The sequence below is a fragment of the Herpailurus yagouaroundi genome, unplaced genomic scaffold (assembly GCF_014898765.1).
Source record: "Herpailurus yagouaroundi ecotype Mexico unplaced genomic scaffold, PumYag 97672, whole genome shotgun sequence".
Lineage (NCBI taxonomy): Eukaryota > Metazoa > Chordata > Mammalia > Carnivora > Felidae > Herpailurus > Herpailurus yagouaroundi.
In genome coordinates this window covers 1-18,050 of record NW_024421446.1, presented here as the reverse complement: position 1 = coordinate 18,050, position 18,050 = coordinate 1, and the positions used below count along the sequence as shown (strand labels likewise).

General features: G+C 34.8%; 1 protein-coding gene across 1 annotated transcript; it reads left to right on the top strand.

The window, feature by feature from the left end:
* The first annotated feature begins 409 nt into the window (after positions 1–409).
* Positions 410–17,394, top strand: LOC121026419 (zinc finger MYM-type protein 1-like). Its single transcript, XM_040469280.1, is given in 10 exon segments — positions 410–934; positions 2,799–2,871; positions 3,061–3,310; positions 9,259–9,427; positions 9,515–9,636; positions 9,638–9,719; positions 12,038–12,191; positions 13,075–13,212; positions 13,638–13,675; positions 14,415–17,394. Coding segments are annotated over 10 exon segments (3,423 nt in total). The 5' UTR covers positions 410–838; the 3' UTR covers positions 16,716–17,394.
* The last annotated feature ends 656 nt before the right edge of the window (positions 17,395–18,050 follow it).

The following is an 18,050-nucleotide window of genomic DNA, read 5'->3' as shown; positions in this document are numbered from 1 at the left end:
TCTCTGCCCCTCCTGTGCTCACGCTCTATGTCTCTCACTCTCAAAAATAAACATTAAAAAGAATTTAAAAGTTGGATCCTTGAATGTATTTGAATGTTTATATGTGAAGAACCAATAAGGAGGGGAAGTAGAGTTGAAAATACAGATAATAACTGGCTCTATAGGAAGGCAGTGTTGGGGGAGAGGTAGTGAGTACAGGTATTTGGATTAACCTTGGACAGAAGGCTTTACATTTTCTAAGACTATTTATTTTAATTTTTTTAACGTTTATTTATTTTTGAGACAGAGCATGAATGGGGGAGGGTCAGAGAGAGAGGGAGATACAGAATCCGAAACAGGCTCCAGGCTCTGAGCAGTCAGCACAGAGCCTGACGCGGAGCTCGAACTCACGGACTGTGAGATCATGACCTGAGCTGAAGTCATTCACTTAAACGACTGAGCCACCCAGGCGCCCCTCCTAAGACTATTTAATAAGTTAAAAGTAAACTTGTGAGTTTGGTGGTTTATGCTATAGTCAGGCCTGGGGGAATAGAAGTGGAGAAGACTAGACCCAGAAGAAAGCATAGATATGTCTACCAGAAAATAATACAGCAAAGCTATATTGGGGAATAGTGAATGAATGAAGGGAAGAAAGCCAGTGTTGGTACTGTGAAGGAACCTTGAGTCCAAGCTGTCTAAAGACCTTTTGTGTTTCCAGGAACCTACCATATTTAAAAGGACTAATTTTAAAATCAGGCTCTCCATTAATTCATATTTTATTTTAGGAACCTGGATACTATTCCCCAAGAAGAAATTCATTAGTTTGGAACTAGTGGATTCCTTTGCATCAGATACTAAGATGAAAGAATCACCGATAGATAGCGAATGTGACAAAGCAGTGGCACCACAACTGGGGCAGCTGGATGAAATTAAGACAGAACCTGACAATGCACAGGTAAGTATTCTACTTTATTTTCTTTTTTCTAGAACAGCGTTTAAGTGTACATTCCAGTTATGCAGATGCTGGCTTATGGGTTTAAAATCTTTCTTTTTCTTTCTTTTTTTGTTTTTTTAAAAATATCTTCTTTATAATTTTTTTTTAATGTTTATTTTTGAGAGAGACAGAGACAGAATGCAAGTGGGTTACGGGTAGAGAGAGAGGGAGACACAGAATCCAAAGCAAGCTCCAGGCTTTGAGCTCAGTACAGAGTCCGACATGGGGCTCAAACTCATGAGCTGTGAGATCATGACCTGAGCTAAAGTCGGACACTCAACGGACTGAGCCACCCCGGCGCCCCTATGGGTTTAAAATCTTAAATCTTGGGGCACCTGGGTGACTCAGCCAGTTAAGCTTCCAACTCTTGATTTTGGCTCAGGTTATGATCTCACTGTGAGTTTGAGCCCCACATGTTGGGATTCTCTCTCACCCTTGTTCTCTGCTCCTCTCCTCACTCTCATACATACATGTATGTGTTCTCTCTCTCTCAAAGTAAATAAACTTAAAAAAGAAAAGAGAATCTTAAATCTTTATCTTCCCTAAAGTAGTTGGTCAAATCATATAAAGTATATTGTGTCAAGTGCCATCACAACTATATGCAAGAATATGATTTGAGAGAAGAATAGATGGTTGGAATTGGGTTTTTGGATTGATACAAGGATTGCCTAGGATATTATGGGCCTAGCTAAGGGTAACACATTTTTCTTTTCATTTTTATTAACTAGAAACCATACGAGTAACTAATTGTATGTTTTTATGCTACTGACTCAATTGAAGTAGTAGAATTAGTACATTTTTAATCCTTAGAATTTTGTATTTTTTTTGTAATTATCTTACCCAAATTAGTTTCATGTTTATTCTTAAACTTTTTTAGATATATCCTAAAAAACCTATAAGTGACAAACTGATTCAAGCTGTGAGTATTCTGTAGTAGGGCCAAATTTTCCTTAGAATGTTTATATATGAACCAGCTGAAATTTCTGATGAAATAAAAAGTAAATTCAATTTTAATTTCTTTCTTTTTTTTATTAAAACTTTTTTTTTTTTTTTTACATTTGTTTATTTTTGAGAGACAGAGACAGAGCACAATGGGGGGAGGGGCAGAGAGGGAGGGAGACACAGAATCCGAAGCAGGCTCCAGGCTCTGAGCCATCAGCACAAAGCCCAATGCGGGGCTTGAACTTAAGAACTGTGAGATCATGACCTGAGCTGAAGTCGGACGCTCAACCGACTTAACCACCCAGGCGCCCCAGTTTTAATTTATTTCTAATATTCAGTTTAGAAATAGCCTAAAGTAAGTCAGTATCAAGTAAGGATATGACTCTCATTGACTTGGTGTCACTGGGGAATGTTGTCCATCTAGGAAGTATCTGTTGCTTCTTCAGTCTATGGACATTCAAACACATAAATCACATTTAGATAGCTTGTCTGCTGCTCTGAAACATCCTCCTCTGTAAGACTTACTTAGGCCAGTCCAACAACTTTTGTGTTGATGGTCTTTATGAAAACAGTTAGCTATTAATGACTGGAACAAGGATGGAAAATAGATGTCATTATTGAGTGTGTCTCCTCTGTTTGTAATAGCTCCTGAAGGGCTGTGTGAACAAAAACTATTGAAGTCACATCTAGTTATGATTACACATAATGTGATTTATTGGTGTTGTCAGTCAAAGGTCACCAAAAGGAGAGTGTTCACCTATGTACTATGGTTCAGTTTAATTATACAATTCACTGAACAGACTTAAACATAATTTATCATTTTCTATTGAATAACTGCTGGTTTTATACACAGTGTATTCATTATTTTCATCTCTTTTTTTAGGAGTATTGTCAAGCCCAGCAGCCCAAAACTCAGGAGAATGAACTGAAAATAAACACTACATTTTCAGACAGTGGTAATAGAATCACTTTATTCTAAATGTAATAGCCAATTTATTCTGCTTTTTTAGAATATGTTTGAATAGTGTGCATTGTTTGTTTTGGGTTTCACGTCCAGGAGAAGTAACCTCTAAATGAAAATGAAAGAATGCATACTTAATTTTATGTAAATACTAATTTTCTTCCTTCCTGTTTTGTGTTTATAGCTCCACAGTTGACTACAAGCATTCAGCTTTCTCTGACATCATCTGGCATGAATAAAATGCTTCCTTCAGTTTCAACCACAGCTATTCAGGTTTCCTGTTCTGGTTGTAAAAAAATTCTTCAGAAGGGGCAAACTGCTTATCAGAGGAAGGGGTCTACTCAGCTCTTCTGCTCCACGTTTTGCATCACTGAATACATTTCATCTGCCAGTTCACCAGCTCTTCCCAAGAAAACTTGTTCAAACTGCTCAAAGTATATAATTCTAAATTATGCCCACTTTTATTTCCCCTACATAGAGCTCGATCAGTCTTGGTTGTAATTACCTACATTTTCATTTTTTCTGAAGTAGTATCACCTTGATTTAGTGAAAAGAAGCTGCTTCTGCTTTCACTTCCTTTATTAGATTCTTCAGAAATAGTTTTTTTTATTGAGAGATTTGAACAAATTAAAACATAGGGAGTTCTAGTTCTCTTCAACTTTAAATAGTGTGACTTCTGAAATTTACTTTTCTTTCTAGTTGAAATTCTCTATAAGTGGGATTATTATATGCCCATTCTATTTTATCATTTAACTGTATAGGATGCACTAACACATTAATCATATAACAGTTTACTTGGATCTTCCAAGGTATAAAATTATATAATGTTTGTCTTGTAATGAAGTTATTTGATTCTTTTGCAAAATCGAATAGTCACAGGTAAACATAAATAGGTAGATATCTTTTCAAGATTTCTGTGAGCTACTGTCGGGGTCTTTATTGCTAACTTTTTTTTTTTAATTTTTACATATGTAAGGCAATTTACATGCAGAGAAAGGAAGTAGTACTAATTTCATAATGAATTAGTGGAAAATGTCCAGAACTTTGAACTCTACCCTGATATGTAGATCAGTGTGCTTTGAGACTCCTATCATAATATTCTGGTTTGTTAACGCTCATGAAATGCTATTGCTAAATTTTAAATGTTTTTGTTTCAGAATGAAGAAAACACATAGATCACCAGTTTTGTTTGTAAATACAATAAATTCCTTTCAGATGTCTTATTTTGGAATCAGATTGCCATAATTTGAATCTTGCTTTCTCCATCTATAGTTATATTTTGTAACTTACAGCAGCTGTATTAGTATCATCTGGGAACTTGTTAAATAAAACCACAGAATCTCAGGTCTCACCCAGACCCACTGAATCAGAAATGCTTTTGTCCCCAGATGATACGTATATAATGCTAAAGTTTGAAAAGCACTGAGAACTTCTGTCTTAGTATTCCCATCTGTTTAATTCAATGTACATAAGAATTATGAGCATTAAATAATAGATTTAAGTGATAGAACAATACTGGTATGTAATAAGAACTCAGTAAATGTTAATTATTACTATTACTACTCTCTTAACAAACTTACAAATCCTTTTTATTGGTTGCTTCAGCTCCTTGTTTGGCTGGCACTTTGGTGTTAACCCTTTGCTGCAAGTCTTAGACCCTGAAACTGACCTTTCTCTTGTGCTTTTTCAGCCCTTCAATACTGTGTCTTTTTTCTTTTTTGCTAAGGGCTGTAACGCACTTTTCTTCAGTCTGCTTTCTTTCTCTGCAGAAACATAAAACTGGAAGGGACCTTAGAGATCATCCAGTCCAAACATTTTCTTTTGGTTTTGAGGAAACTGAGGCCCTCAGAAGTTAAGGTATCATGTTACTATTTTGGCCCATTATACATCTTCAGCACATCTCCCAGGTAGATTGAAAAGGCTGAAACAGGAAAGATACAGTAAGTTCTCTAAGGCAGAGAAATCCAGTATGAGCAAAAACAAGAAACAAGTTTTACTTTCTTTGGAATACAGAATTTTTTTTGATGCAAAATACTATTGTATACGTTGGTGGAAAGGTGGTAGTGCTTAGGCTAGGAGAGTCCATCCATTTTTCAGAGTAACCTGTGCTTGTTTTGAAATTTTTTTTCCTTCACATTTATTAGCATCTTGCATTAATACGTAGTTCTCAAGTTTTAGCTAATTATCAGTCCTTGTTGAAGTTTCTTTTATAGCAGGGATTTAAAATCTGTTTTGAGTTATTGGAATCTTTATTCTGTTTTATGAACCAAATGAAAGTTAGCTTTGAAAATGACATTTTAAATTATGTTAGAGAAGACTTCTTTTGAAGAACTGTTGTTTCTGCACCTTAGTATCCCAGGTGGAACCAACCAGAGATCCTGAAAGCAACCAACAGAGTTCAGAATATCCCTGTGCACTAATGCTGTAATACTTATATATATAGGAAAGTTGTTCAGTCCGATGCTTAAGAGTTAGTTTAAGCTAATTGTAGGCACTTTTAAGAAAATTCATTTTTTTATTTTTTATGTATAAGGCCTTAGTAGATTAGAAACCAGCAATCTGGTATACTGGTAGCAGTAAAAACCAGTAAGCGTTTTCAGACTTCATGCTTCTGCTGATGCAGTTTCTTCTGCCTCCCTTTCTATCTGGCTAATTTCTGTCTTAAAGGTCTGCCTCCAAATCTTTACCTTTTGTCTATTCGCACACCATTCCGTCCTCTCTTCCTAACTCCCAACCACTCGGAGTAGTTGTTCCATGGTCTGTGTTTCAGTAGTGTTCATAATTCCCACAATATTAATCATAGCATTAATGTTTTAAAAAATTGATATTGCCCCAGTTAGACTGTGAACCTCTTGAGATTAGGAACCAGATCATACTCCTGTTTATATTCCTAATGCCTAAACACTAGCTGGCACACAGTGAAACCTAGAAGAATTTTTGTCAAATGAAATACAAGGATAGCACAACTCAGATACTGCATTTAGAACTGTATCTTAAACCAGTAAAATGACTGATTGGGGATCATGAAATGAACCTGTTATTTTTGGTACCATTTGTTTAAGAGGCAGAAAGATCATAATACACTAAAAATTTGTAAATATTGAAGTGTTAAAATAGTGCTGATTTCAGGAGTATTTCATCTGGATAATTATTACACTGAATAATTGATATTCTGAAGGTTCTAAGTAGCCAGATATCTTGGCAGTCCTCAAACATTCTGGTCCCTGGACCCCTTTACACTCTTAAAAATTATTGAAGAGACAGAGAGCTTTAGTTCATAGATTATATCTACTAATATATACTGTGTTAGAAATTAAAATGGAGAAATTTTTAAGCTCATTATTTAAAAGCAGTCATTTAAAAATAATAACTCAGTGCATGTTGACATAAATAATATTTTTTAAAATTCATTTTAGAGAGAGAGGGGCAGAGAGAATCTGAAGCAGGGTCCATGCTGAGCATAGAGCCTGACGGGCTCAGTCCCACAACCCTGGGATCATGACCTGAGCCAAAATCAACATTCAGACACCCAATTGACTGAGCCCCCCAGATGCCCCTACATAAATAATATTTTTTAATGAAAACTAGCCATATATGTTTTTTAATTTGATGAGAAGAAATGTTAAGAAAAATTTAGTAAGCATGATTTTATTTTGCAAACCACTTTAATGTCTGGCTGAGTTTTCATATCTGCCTTTGTATTCAGTTCATTGGAAAATGTTTTAGCTGAAGTGTGAAAAAAAACTGATCCTACAAATATGTAATTGGAAAAGGGAAGAGTGTTTTAATAGCCTTTTAGATTTTGTGGTGCTCTTCTGTGACACTCCACCCAAGTATTGCTAAAGGTTATTTGGAATGTAGAATCTGAAACCATATCAAAATTTTTTTGTACTGTTTGGTTAAAATTCATTGGTCTTGTTAGGTTACAATCATTGGTCTGTCTGTACTTTGAATGTTTTTTTTACCCATAAATGAATGATTTTTGTTACCTGGTATAATAATTTGGAAAATAATGGTTCACTGAGTTATGCAGATCTTCTAAATGTTAACATATTTCTTTATGCAATATTTCAAAAATCACATTTGCTAAAAAAAAAAAAAAAAAAAAATCACCACCCCCAAAAATAATCCTCATCATCACTACTAATCTCATCAGGAAAGTTTAACTATTGGGAAGCAATCAAATTGGAGGTGGCAGATTTTCCAAAATTCTAATTTTCTTTTTTTTCAGCTTATTTATTTATTTTGAGAGCGAGACAGCACGAGTGGGGGAGGGGCAGAGAGACTCCCAAGCAGGCTCCACACTGTCACCATACAGTCTGATATGGGGCTCAAACTCACGAAACTGTTGAGATCATGACCTGAGCTGAAACCAAGAGTCCGATGCTTAACTGACTTGCTTAGTCAATGGCTTAACCGTACCACCCAGACACCCCCAAAATTCTAATTTTTCTTTTTTTCAATTTTTTTTTTTAAATTTATCTTGAGAGAGCGTGAAAGGGGGAAAGGCAGGGAGAGAGGGAGACACAGAATCTGAAGCAGGCTCCAGGCTCTGAGTTGTCAGCACAGAGCCTGACACAGGGCTCAAACTCACAAACCATGAGATCATGACCTGAGCTGAAGTCGGACACTTACCTGAGCCATCCAGGCACCTCTGAAAATTCTAATTTTCAATGAAAGCTCAAATTTTATCATTGGCAATGAATACTGCCAGTTTATCTTGAAGTTACAGTCTTACTTTATTCATTTTTGAGAAAATATTTACCAGATACTCACTTCTGGATAATAGTTTGTTCTTTCAAGTGAAAATATGTTCCACAAAAAAAGTAGCTACCTTAGGTTGTAACTGTTAACATTCCCACATGAGATATTCTTTGAGGCGGCCATCATACTTTAGTGTGCAGTGGAAGATCTTTATGCCTGTGTCCCATTTCATCACAGAATACTGAAAAGAGGTTGTCAAGGGTGAAGTTTAATAAAGTAAATTGATTTTTACAGTGAATGTATGGCAGTGAATAACAAATACTAGGACATTTTGGTACAAGTGCCTTAATTTGCCTAAGGCTCTGGCAAACGTTTTTATCCAGCATTTTTTTTCCCTCCCAGCTTATTAAGGTGAAATTCACATAACAAAAAGACATTGCAGTAATGTTTAGTATACTCAGGGTGTCTAATTCCAAAATATTTATGTTCTCCAAAGTAAAATGTTCTGTCTCTACCAGTCTGTCTTCTTGCTGGGGATTTATCTTTTCTGGATATTTCATATTAATGGAATCATACAACATATGACTCTTTGTGTCTGGCTTTTAGCATAAGGTTTTCAAGGTTTATCCATGTTATAGCATGTATATCAGTACTTCGTTCTTTTTTTACAGCTGAATAATATTCCACTGTATGGATATATCACAATTTGTTCATCCATTCATTCATTGGTGAACATTTGGGCTGTTTCCATCTTTTAGCTTTTTTTTTTTTTTTTTTTACATAAACTCCAGGCCCAACGTGGGGCTTGAACCCACAATCCAGAGATCACATGCTCTACTGATGGAGCCAGCGTGGCACCATCTTTTACCTATTTGAAATAGTGCTGTTAGAAACATGCATGTGTCTATCCTTTTTTGAATACTCCTTCACTTCTTTGGGGTGCATATCTAGGAGTGGAATTGCAGTGGCCCATTGTTGATTTTACACCATCACTTGAAATGTTAACACAACGAGAAAGACAAATAACATTTTAATATGAAAATAGTTTTGATTTGTGAACCCCTTGAAAGTCTCTGGAGGATCTCTGGAATTTTGTAGACTGTACTTTGATATATTTTGTAGATTCCAAATTTGGTGAGGAATGAATATGTGATTTCTCATCATTTTGTTATGACTAGCACTAACTAATACAGACTAGGTAGTCCTCAAAACTACGCTCTCAGATGTGCTTTGTAGTCCCTACTTTAGGGGCACCTGGGTGGCTCAGTTAAGCATCTAACTTGGGCTCAGGTCATGATCTCATGGTTCGTGAGTTCAAGCCCCGCTTCCGGCTCTGCGCTGACAGCTCAGAGCCTGGAGCCTGCTTCAGATTCTGTCTCTCCCTCTCTCTCTCTGCCCCTCTGCAGCTCATGCTCTCGCTCTCTCTCTCAAAAAAAAAAAAAATACTACAAAAAAATTTATAGTCCCTACTTTATAGATGAGGGAATTAACATTTGAGAGTATAAATGACTTATCCATCACTACTGAATGTAAGTCCTAGAACTAAATACCAAAGGTTTTCTTATTTCAAGGCTATTACTGCTGCTGCACACTCAAGTAGGTGGAACGGGAGAGGGTTACTTGAGAGTGTGCTTTAACTTATAAAAGTGTTTAATAGTGCTCTTGTTTTTATTTTCAGAGACATTTTAAATCTAAAGGATGTGATCAGTGTCCAGCTGGATGACTCTAGCAAAAATTTTTGCAGCCAGTCTTGTCTTTCATCATATGAAGAAAAAAGAAAAGCATTTGTTGCCATATGTACTAATAACATTTTAACCAAGTGCAGCATGTGTCAGAAGACTACTGTTGTAAGTTGCAATTTTTTTTTAAACTTTAGGGATTCTGATTATTTTGCTTAAATATTAGCATTTTTAGTGAATTCTTTTAAATCCTAGATTCAGTATGAAGTAAAATATCAGAATGTGAAACACTGTCTTTGTAGTAATGCCTGTTCTTCACTCTCACTTGAACAGCCTCCTGTGATCTGTTGTGAGAACTGTAGAGCTTACGATCACACTGTCTAGTCTGTTGCATATACTTCCAATGAAAGGCCAGTCCCATTACTTTATTAGTTCAAAGGGTATGACAGCATATAAGCAGGTAAAAATAAAGACCTGTTGCATAAGGACCACTCCACTGGAATTTGCATGGGACTAAATGAAAAATCCAAGATTGAGTTCCTTCCATTAGTTTGCTTGTGAGTGGTTCCACTTCAGGAAAATGTGGGGATTAGATTTTAGTACCATTGGGAATAGTTTCAGTTGGCAACACATTGAAGGAGATGAAATGAAAGACTTCTGACAGTTCCTCTTACATAGCAATTCATGATAAATGCTGTATGGAGATTTTCCTAAAATATCTCAGGATGATCATCTGCCTTGAAAAAAAGCCACACAGATAGAAGCTTGTTTATAAACTGAGATTAGAGATAGCAAAAATAACAATAGCCTACTGGTCAGTAAGACTCAACCACAAAGGTGTTTTTAATTCTGTTTTCCTAAACCCTAAGCAAGGTTAAAATGAATCAAGAATGTCACAGGTTTATCTGAATCTGTGAGAAATAATCTTCTATTTCTTTGGTGGTTGGTTCTGAGAGCAGAGAAGCTCGTTCTACTTTGGTGGACTAAATGAGATTAACACAATTAGTGGTTTGAGCCCCTGTCATGAGGTGGGACTGTTGTCTTGCTTATTCAGATGATGCTTTGAGACCCAACTCCCTATCTATGTAAATTCTTCCTTAAAAATAAGCAATTGAAGATGGGATTCTCAGCAAGTCTGAACAATTCAAATAGGTCATTTATGAGCCACCTTTTATCTATGGCAGAATGTCCACACCATGAAAGTATCTTGCCTTTGGACCAGAAATGGGAGAATGGAAGGCATGGGAGCCTTCTGAAGGCAAGAAATGTCATTCCATCTTTTCATTCTTTATCAGTCACACTCAATAAATAGGCTTTGTCCTGTTTTTAAGAGCCTGTTTTGAGTACCTAGTTACTCAGCCTATGTGATGGGGTAGGGCTGATTTGGGTAAAGGAGTTTAAAAAGCACCATTTAACACTACACCCTGCATATAAGATATTATTGTAATAGTGATAATGGAGAAAATCCATATTGTTAGTTAAGTGTAATACAGAATTAGACAAGCAAAAATAATATAAAAACGGGGACAAAACATAAGAGACTCTTAAATACAGATAACAAACTGAGGGTTGCTGGGGGGGTTGTGGGTGGGGGGATGGGCTTAATGGGTAAGGGAGCATTAAAGAAGACACTTGTTGGGATGAGTGCTAGGTGTTACACATACGGGGTGAATCACTGGAGTCTACTCATGAAATCATTATTGCACTATATGCTAACTAACCTGGATGTAAATTAAAAAAAAAAAAGATTTAGACAATTGTTCAAATCTATGAATCTAAAAATGGGGTGACTTTTTTTTAAGTGGATTGTTTTATATAAATATACTTTGACCACATTGTTTTCCCCCCACATCTTCTTAATAGAGTAAATTAATTATTACTTTTCCCATATGAATAATTAACTAACTACAGATGATACATAGTACTATTATTACTTGATGTTAAATATTGATGAATTGTTAGGGGTGTCTCAGTATAAAAAGTCATACTAATAAAGGGTAAAAGAATTTTCAAAGTTAGACTCTGTTTTTTGTTTCATTATTCCTTTGCCAATATCCTGTTCTTTCACAGAAGAAAACCTATATATTTTCAATTGTCTTTGCACTTTATGTCCCCCAAAGCAGTTCTTTTTCACCATTGCCATAGTCCAGGAATGAGGATTCCTCTCTCAGTAGAAACAATAGATGGTGAACCTCAGTTTATATCCTTTACCTTTGTACACTTACTGAATGCACTGTATTCTATACATCTTACTGCTTATGTGCTGCCTTCTCATAATATGCTTGCAATTTTTACTATGAAGTTAGCCTAGAAAAACAGTAATTCTCACAGCATGTTATAACTTAATAAAGCACCCTTTTCTGGCTCCTCCTTAGCACAAATAAAAGGCTTCCCTGAGTTTATATCCAAAGTGGAATTGAGAAAAGAGATATAATTTTAAGGCTTTTATTTATGTATCCCGTTGGCTTTGATTGCCTGGATTGAGGAACATTTTCTGTGACCTCCTTCTTCATTGCTTGCGTATATATTACTGCTGCAACTAATATATATCTGAGACATAACACAAATAGTTATATTTTGGATTGATCTATTTCCCTCATTTTAGTCATTGTAATCCGTAGTGCCTTTTTTTCCTGGCTTTTAGGAAAGTGTAAAACAGGGCTTCATCATCATTACTTATTATATTTCAGCTAATAGCAGTAATGGTGGATATGTTTTGCTTGTTAACAATATATATCATATACCGGGAATATGAATATTACTTTAATCTCTAAACAGAAACCAGCCAAAACACTTACATCTGTTCTTTGCAAATCATTGAAGCCCTCAGATGAAATGATTGAGACCACCAATGACTTGGGGAAGACAGACCTTTTCTGTTCTATTAATTGTTTCTCTGCTTACAATAAAGCTAAGATGGAATCTTCTACAGGTAATGTTTATTTAGCAGTTATCAGAGAATTAGAAACTATTGAAGAATATTACTGCTTTCCTTTAATTTATAACCTTGATTTATCTCAAGGTTAAGTTTTTGACTTAAAAATCAAAACAATGCAAAACTTGTTGCAAAAAAAAGTTTCCAGTAGTTTTATGTAAAAGAAAATCTACTTCACCACCAGAGACTTAATATTTATTTATGAAAATCGTTGTATTAGAATATAGAATTTTGTACTCAACCCTGCTTTGTAAAAGCAAGGCTAGTAGTTAGTTACATTTTTTACAGGAAGTAGAGCTAGTTGGAAATAGTTTGAAGTTCACTAGTAGAAAAGCACTAAGTAACCCAGAGCCAACTTTGTATTCCATCAGAGAGCCTCCTATAGAACCATTGGTGCTATTTACATAGATAATAAAGTGAATGATTTTCCTGGGGCTTATACATCATGTAAACTGGCTTATGATGGAAATCTCTGCACTGTTAGCTTAGAAACCAGTCTAGCTCCATTCATGTTGAGGGTTAAGAATCTTGGAGGTGTTAGAAATGATACCCATTAGGAGATTCTATAGGAATCTCTTTTCTCTTCTTTGTGGGTAATTTCATGTAAAGATTTGCTTGAAATTTCAAGCAAATGGTGTATAAAGAACTAAGAAATTGTATGCAAAGATAAAATATACAAAATAATAGAAAATGTAAATTATCAGTTTAAGGTTATTAATGTGTTATCCTAAAGAACCTACCTATTCCTTAGCCTTACTTCATATCCAGCAATACCTTAAGCTATTAGATATTTCCATTGTTTGTTGAAATAACTTGTTATTAAATAATGCTTTCTGATTGATTCTGCCTGGTTTTTGAGAAATCTTCTTATTTTTATCAGTAAATGTTTCCATGGTACATGATGCTTCAACGGGACTCTTTTCTCCAAAGAAAGATACAACTCCAATTATAAGCAATATAGTGTCACTGGCAGATACTCATGTCTCCCTACCCATCATGAACTCTGATGTCTCACAAGGTAAAATTGATAATAAAGATATTTGACATATACACTGTTTTCCCATCCTTGATGAATCTATCTATTCTAAGTTTGTTTGTTGTTGTTGTTTTAAGTTTTTTTAATGTTTGTTTATTTTTGAGAGAGAGAGACAGAGTGAGAGCACGAGCAGGGGAGGGACAGAGAAAGATGGAGACACAGATTCCAAAGCAGGCTCCAGGCTCTGAGCTGTCAGCACAGAGCCCAATGCAGGGTTCAAACCCACGAGCCGTGAGATCATTACCTGAGCCAAAGTTAGACGCTTAACCAACTGAGCCATCCAGGCGCCCCTATTCTAAGTTTGTTTTTGTTGTCTGATACGAAATAAGCAATTGTGGTTTATGATGCTATTTTGTAGATTATAGTATAAGATCTTGAATTGATGATACTCTATTTTATTTTAGCAGATACAGTTTCTTCAGTAACAGCAAATGTCATTGTAGATGTAAGTTTTGTTCCTAATATTTTTTGATGCTGTATTTTCTTTAAGTATATTTGTGTGTATATATACACAATTCATATATATACATATATATGACCACATTCATTCCTGTTTTCATCCTAGAACTCAAAAAAGTTGAGCAATAAACATCTTTTGGTATTCATATTCAATTTCCCAAGTCTCAGGTCTGACTTGAAATTATTAAGAATATTTAAACATAAGTATTATTAGTCATAGTTTTTCCTTTGGGTTCTTTATTACCTTTTTCAATACTATAGTCCTATGAGCAATAAAAATTATTTTTATTACAATTACATACCAAAAGATTATTTGAACATTTTTTTTTTTTAATTTTGAGGGAGAGAGAGAGCATGCATAAGCAAGCAGGGGAGGGGCAGACTGTGAGGGAGAGGGAATCCCAAGCAGGCTCTATGCTGAAGAGGGGCTCAACAGGGGGCTCCAGCTCACGAACCATGAGATCATGACCTGAGCCAAAACCAAGAGTCAGACACTTAACCAACTGAGCCACCCACGCACCCCAAGATTCTTTGAACATTTAGTGTTGAATCTAGATCACAACTTTACATTATAAATAATTGTTAGTGTTTCCCCCTAGTGGAGCTCATGTTGCAACGTACCTATTCATTTTCTTGTGTTATTAGAATAGATATGTTTGATATTTTAATCATTTGATAACTATTCAAACAAATGTTTTTGTTTTTTTCTCCCAAACATTTCTAAGAGTTTACCCAGTGAATCAAGTACTGGTGTTGCTAATAATAGTGTTGAACAGCCAAGCCTTTCACCATCTTCATCAATATCCAGTCAGAATGCAGTTGGCTCCAGTGTAGAAGTACAGAAAGATCAAGTGTCAAACCAAGATGCTACATACAATATGAAATCTGTGAAAATAAGTGATGGACTATGTCATCCAAAATTTACATCCAAAGTACTAAAAGTTAAAGATAAATCACGAAGTATTAAGAAATCTTGGTGTTCAAATTTCCAGCATTTGAAAAGCAGTATTAAAAAGGATGTGACATTCTGTTACTCATGCCAGTTGTTCTGCCAAAAAAATTTTAGTTGTGGAGGAGAATCATTAGCAGCCCAAGGAATTTCTAATTGGAAAAAGACTCTGGAAAAATTCAGAAAGCATGAAAAAAGTGAAATGCATTTGAAGTCATTGCAGTTTTGGAGGGAATCCCAGTTTTGTGATGAAGCTGTCAATGATAATTTATCTATTCATTCAAAACAGATGGAAGGAAATAAAAAGTACCTAAAGCTTATAATTGAAAATATTTTATTTCTTGGGAAGCAGAGTTTATCATTAAGGGGAAATGATCAGTCGATTTCAACTGTGAATAAAGGCAATTTTTTAGAATTGTTAGAAATCAGAGCAAAAGATAAAGGAGAGGAAGTATTCCGACTTCTGAATTCACAAGTTGACTTCTATAATAGTACACAAATTCAAAATGATATTATTGAAATAATAAAGACTGAAATACTGCAAGATATTGTGAATGAAATCAATGTCTCCCCAGCTTTTTCAATAATATGTGATGAGACAACTGATAGTGCCACCAAAGAACAGCTTTCCATTTGTGTAAGATACCCACAAAAAATGTCAAAGGCTGTCTTAATAAAAGAAAGATTCTTGGGTTTCATAGATGTTGAAGAGATGACTGGGACTAACTTACATAGAACTATCAAAACTTACCTGCAGCAAATTGGAGTTGATTTGAGTAAAATATGCGGCCAGGCCTATGATAGTACCATGAATTTGAGGGGAAAATTTAATAAAGTTGCAGCAGAATTCAAGAAAGAAGAGCCAAGAGCTTTGTACATACATTGTTATGCCCATTTTTTGGATTTAGCAGTAATTAGGTTTTGTAAAGAAGTAAAAGAACTCCGAATTACTCTAAATACTCTCAGCTCTTTGTTCAACACTATTCATATGTCTGGGGAAATGTCTGCACATTTTCAAAATACTTGTAAACTAACTCAAAACAAAACATGCAAGAAACATACATCACAATCATGTTGGACAGCCCATGATCGTATGTTACTATCAGTGATCGAGGGTCTTCCAGAGATTATTGAAACACTGGAATTTGTAGCAAGCCATTCTTCAAATACAAGTTTGGCTGATGAATTGAGTGATTTGTTAACATTGGTTTCCAAATTTGAATTTATCTTTTGTTTGAAATTTCTTTATCGAGTGTTAAGTGTTACAGGAATTCTTTCCAAAGAGCTTCAGAGTGAAACCATAGATATTTTTTCATTGTCTTCAAAAATAGAAGCAATTTTGGAATGTTTATCATCTGAAAGAAATGACGTCTATTTCAAAACTATCTGGGATGGAACAGAGGAAATATGTCAAAAAATAACCAGTAAAAGTTTTGAAGTTGAAAGACCTTCTTTTCAGAAAAGAAGAAAAATTCAGAAAACAATAGATCTTGGCAATTCAGATAGTACTTTTTTTCCTACCTCAACAGAAGAACAATATAAAATTAATATTTATTACCAAGGATTGGACACTATATTAAATAATTTAAAATTATGTTTTTCAGAGTTTGATTATTGCAAAATGAAGCAAATTTCAGAACTACTATTTAAATGGAATGAACCGTTAAATGAAGCAACAGCCAAACATGTCCAAGAATTTTATAAACTTGATTCAGACATCATCCCAGAACTTAGATTTTATCGGCAATATGCAAAGCTTAACTTTGTCATAGATTATGATTGTATCAACTTCATCAACCTTGGCTATTTGTTTATCCAGCATGGTCTTCACAATAATATTCCTTGCATATCAAAGCTGTTATATATTGCTTTGTCTTGGCCAGTTACTTCAAGTGCCGAAAACTCATTTTCTACACTGCCTCGTCTTAAAACATATTTATGTCATACCATGGGACAAGAGAAGCTTAGTGGCCTAGCCCTAATGGCTATTGAGCAGGAATTGGTAAATAAACTGATGGAACCTGAAAGACTCAGTGGGATTGTGGAAAAGTTTATCCATCCAATGAAAGAGATGTAACACTTGCTAATTTGAGTTTTACCTAAAAGAATTTTGTATTTCTGCTGGAATGTTTGTTTTTATTTCAAAATTTTATCTCCTAAGAAAATTTTTTTTTCACCAGAACATGTAACATTCACTTGATTCAAAATTCAAAAACCAGAATGATGTACAGTGAAAAGTCTCCTTCCCTTTTTTTAGTACCCAGTTCTCCCTGTAGTGTTGTCTGTTTCTCAGATATCTTTCTGGAGATATTTTTCATAGATCATTCTCTGCAGTGCACACTGTTCTTCAACTTGTCTTTTCCACTTAACATATTTTTGAGATTGTCCCATATCAGTACTTAAAGGTTTTCTTGATTTTTTTTCATAACTGCATAAATTTTCATTGTATGGATGTACCATAATATATTTTAATAGTCCCTAATGACAAACATTTTAATTCTTCACAATATTTTGCCATTATACGTAATGCTGCATTTAATAACGTTATACATAGGTCATATTGCACATGAGTGAGTTAACTCGAAGATAAAATTTTAAATTGGAATTACTAGGCCAGAAAATTTATACATTTTTATTCTTGATAGATAACTGGCAAATTGATTTCTATAAGAATTATGCCATGCATGATGCCACATCACCAACCATGTATGAGATTGCCTATTTCCTTCAATCTGTATAAACATTGTTCCCAAACATTTTGGTTCTTGCCAGTCTGTTATTAATCCCAGTGGAACTTTGCATTTTCACTTAAGAAGAAGGTTGGGTATCTACTTGACCCATTTATATTTCCTTTTCCTGTGAACTGTCCTGTTTAAATATGGCTGTGGTTTTGGTTGACACAAATAGCTAAATGATACAATATAAATTCTTAATCTACTTTATGAAAATATTACTATTTCTTAAATAATCAGAAAGGATCCTTTTTCTCATTATACTTTATAAAAGTTCAGGGGCTAAAGGAAAATGTGTCCCTCAAAGATTTGTAAGAATTTAGTGGTAGATGTATCTGGGCCTAGAATTTTCTTTGTTTTAGGAATATTTCTCTGCCACTTTTCCCTTGCTGTTTCTCATCAATTCTTATTTGTAATTTTTCTAGAAAGAGCATCCATTTTATTTAGGCTTTTTTAAAAATGTATTTACTCAGAGGTATAGAAAGTATTTTAATTTTTTCTATAAACTATACTTACTTTCCTCATTGATCTTCTATATACTTTTTTGATTAGGCCAAAGTGATTTATTTACTTGTTTTTCACACATATTCTTAGATTTATTTATCAGCCCTGCCTTTTAATAATACTATGGTTGGGGCGCCTGGGTGGCGCAGTCGGTTAAGCGTCCGACTTCAGCCAGG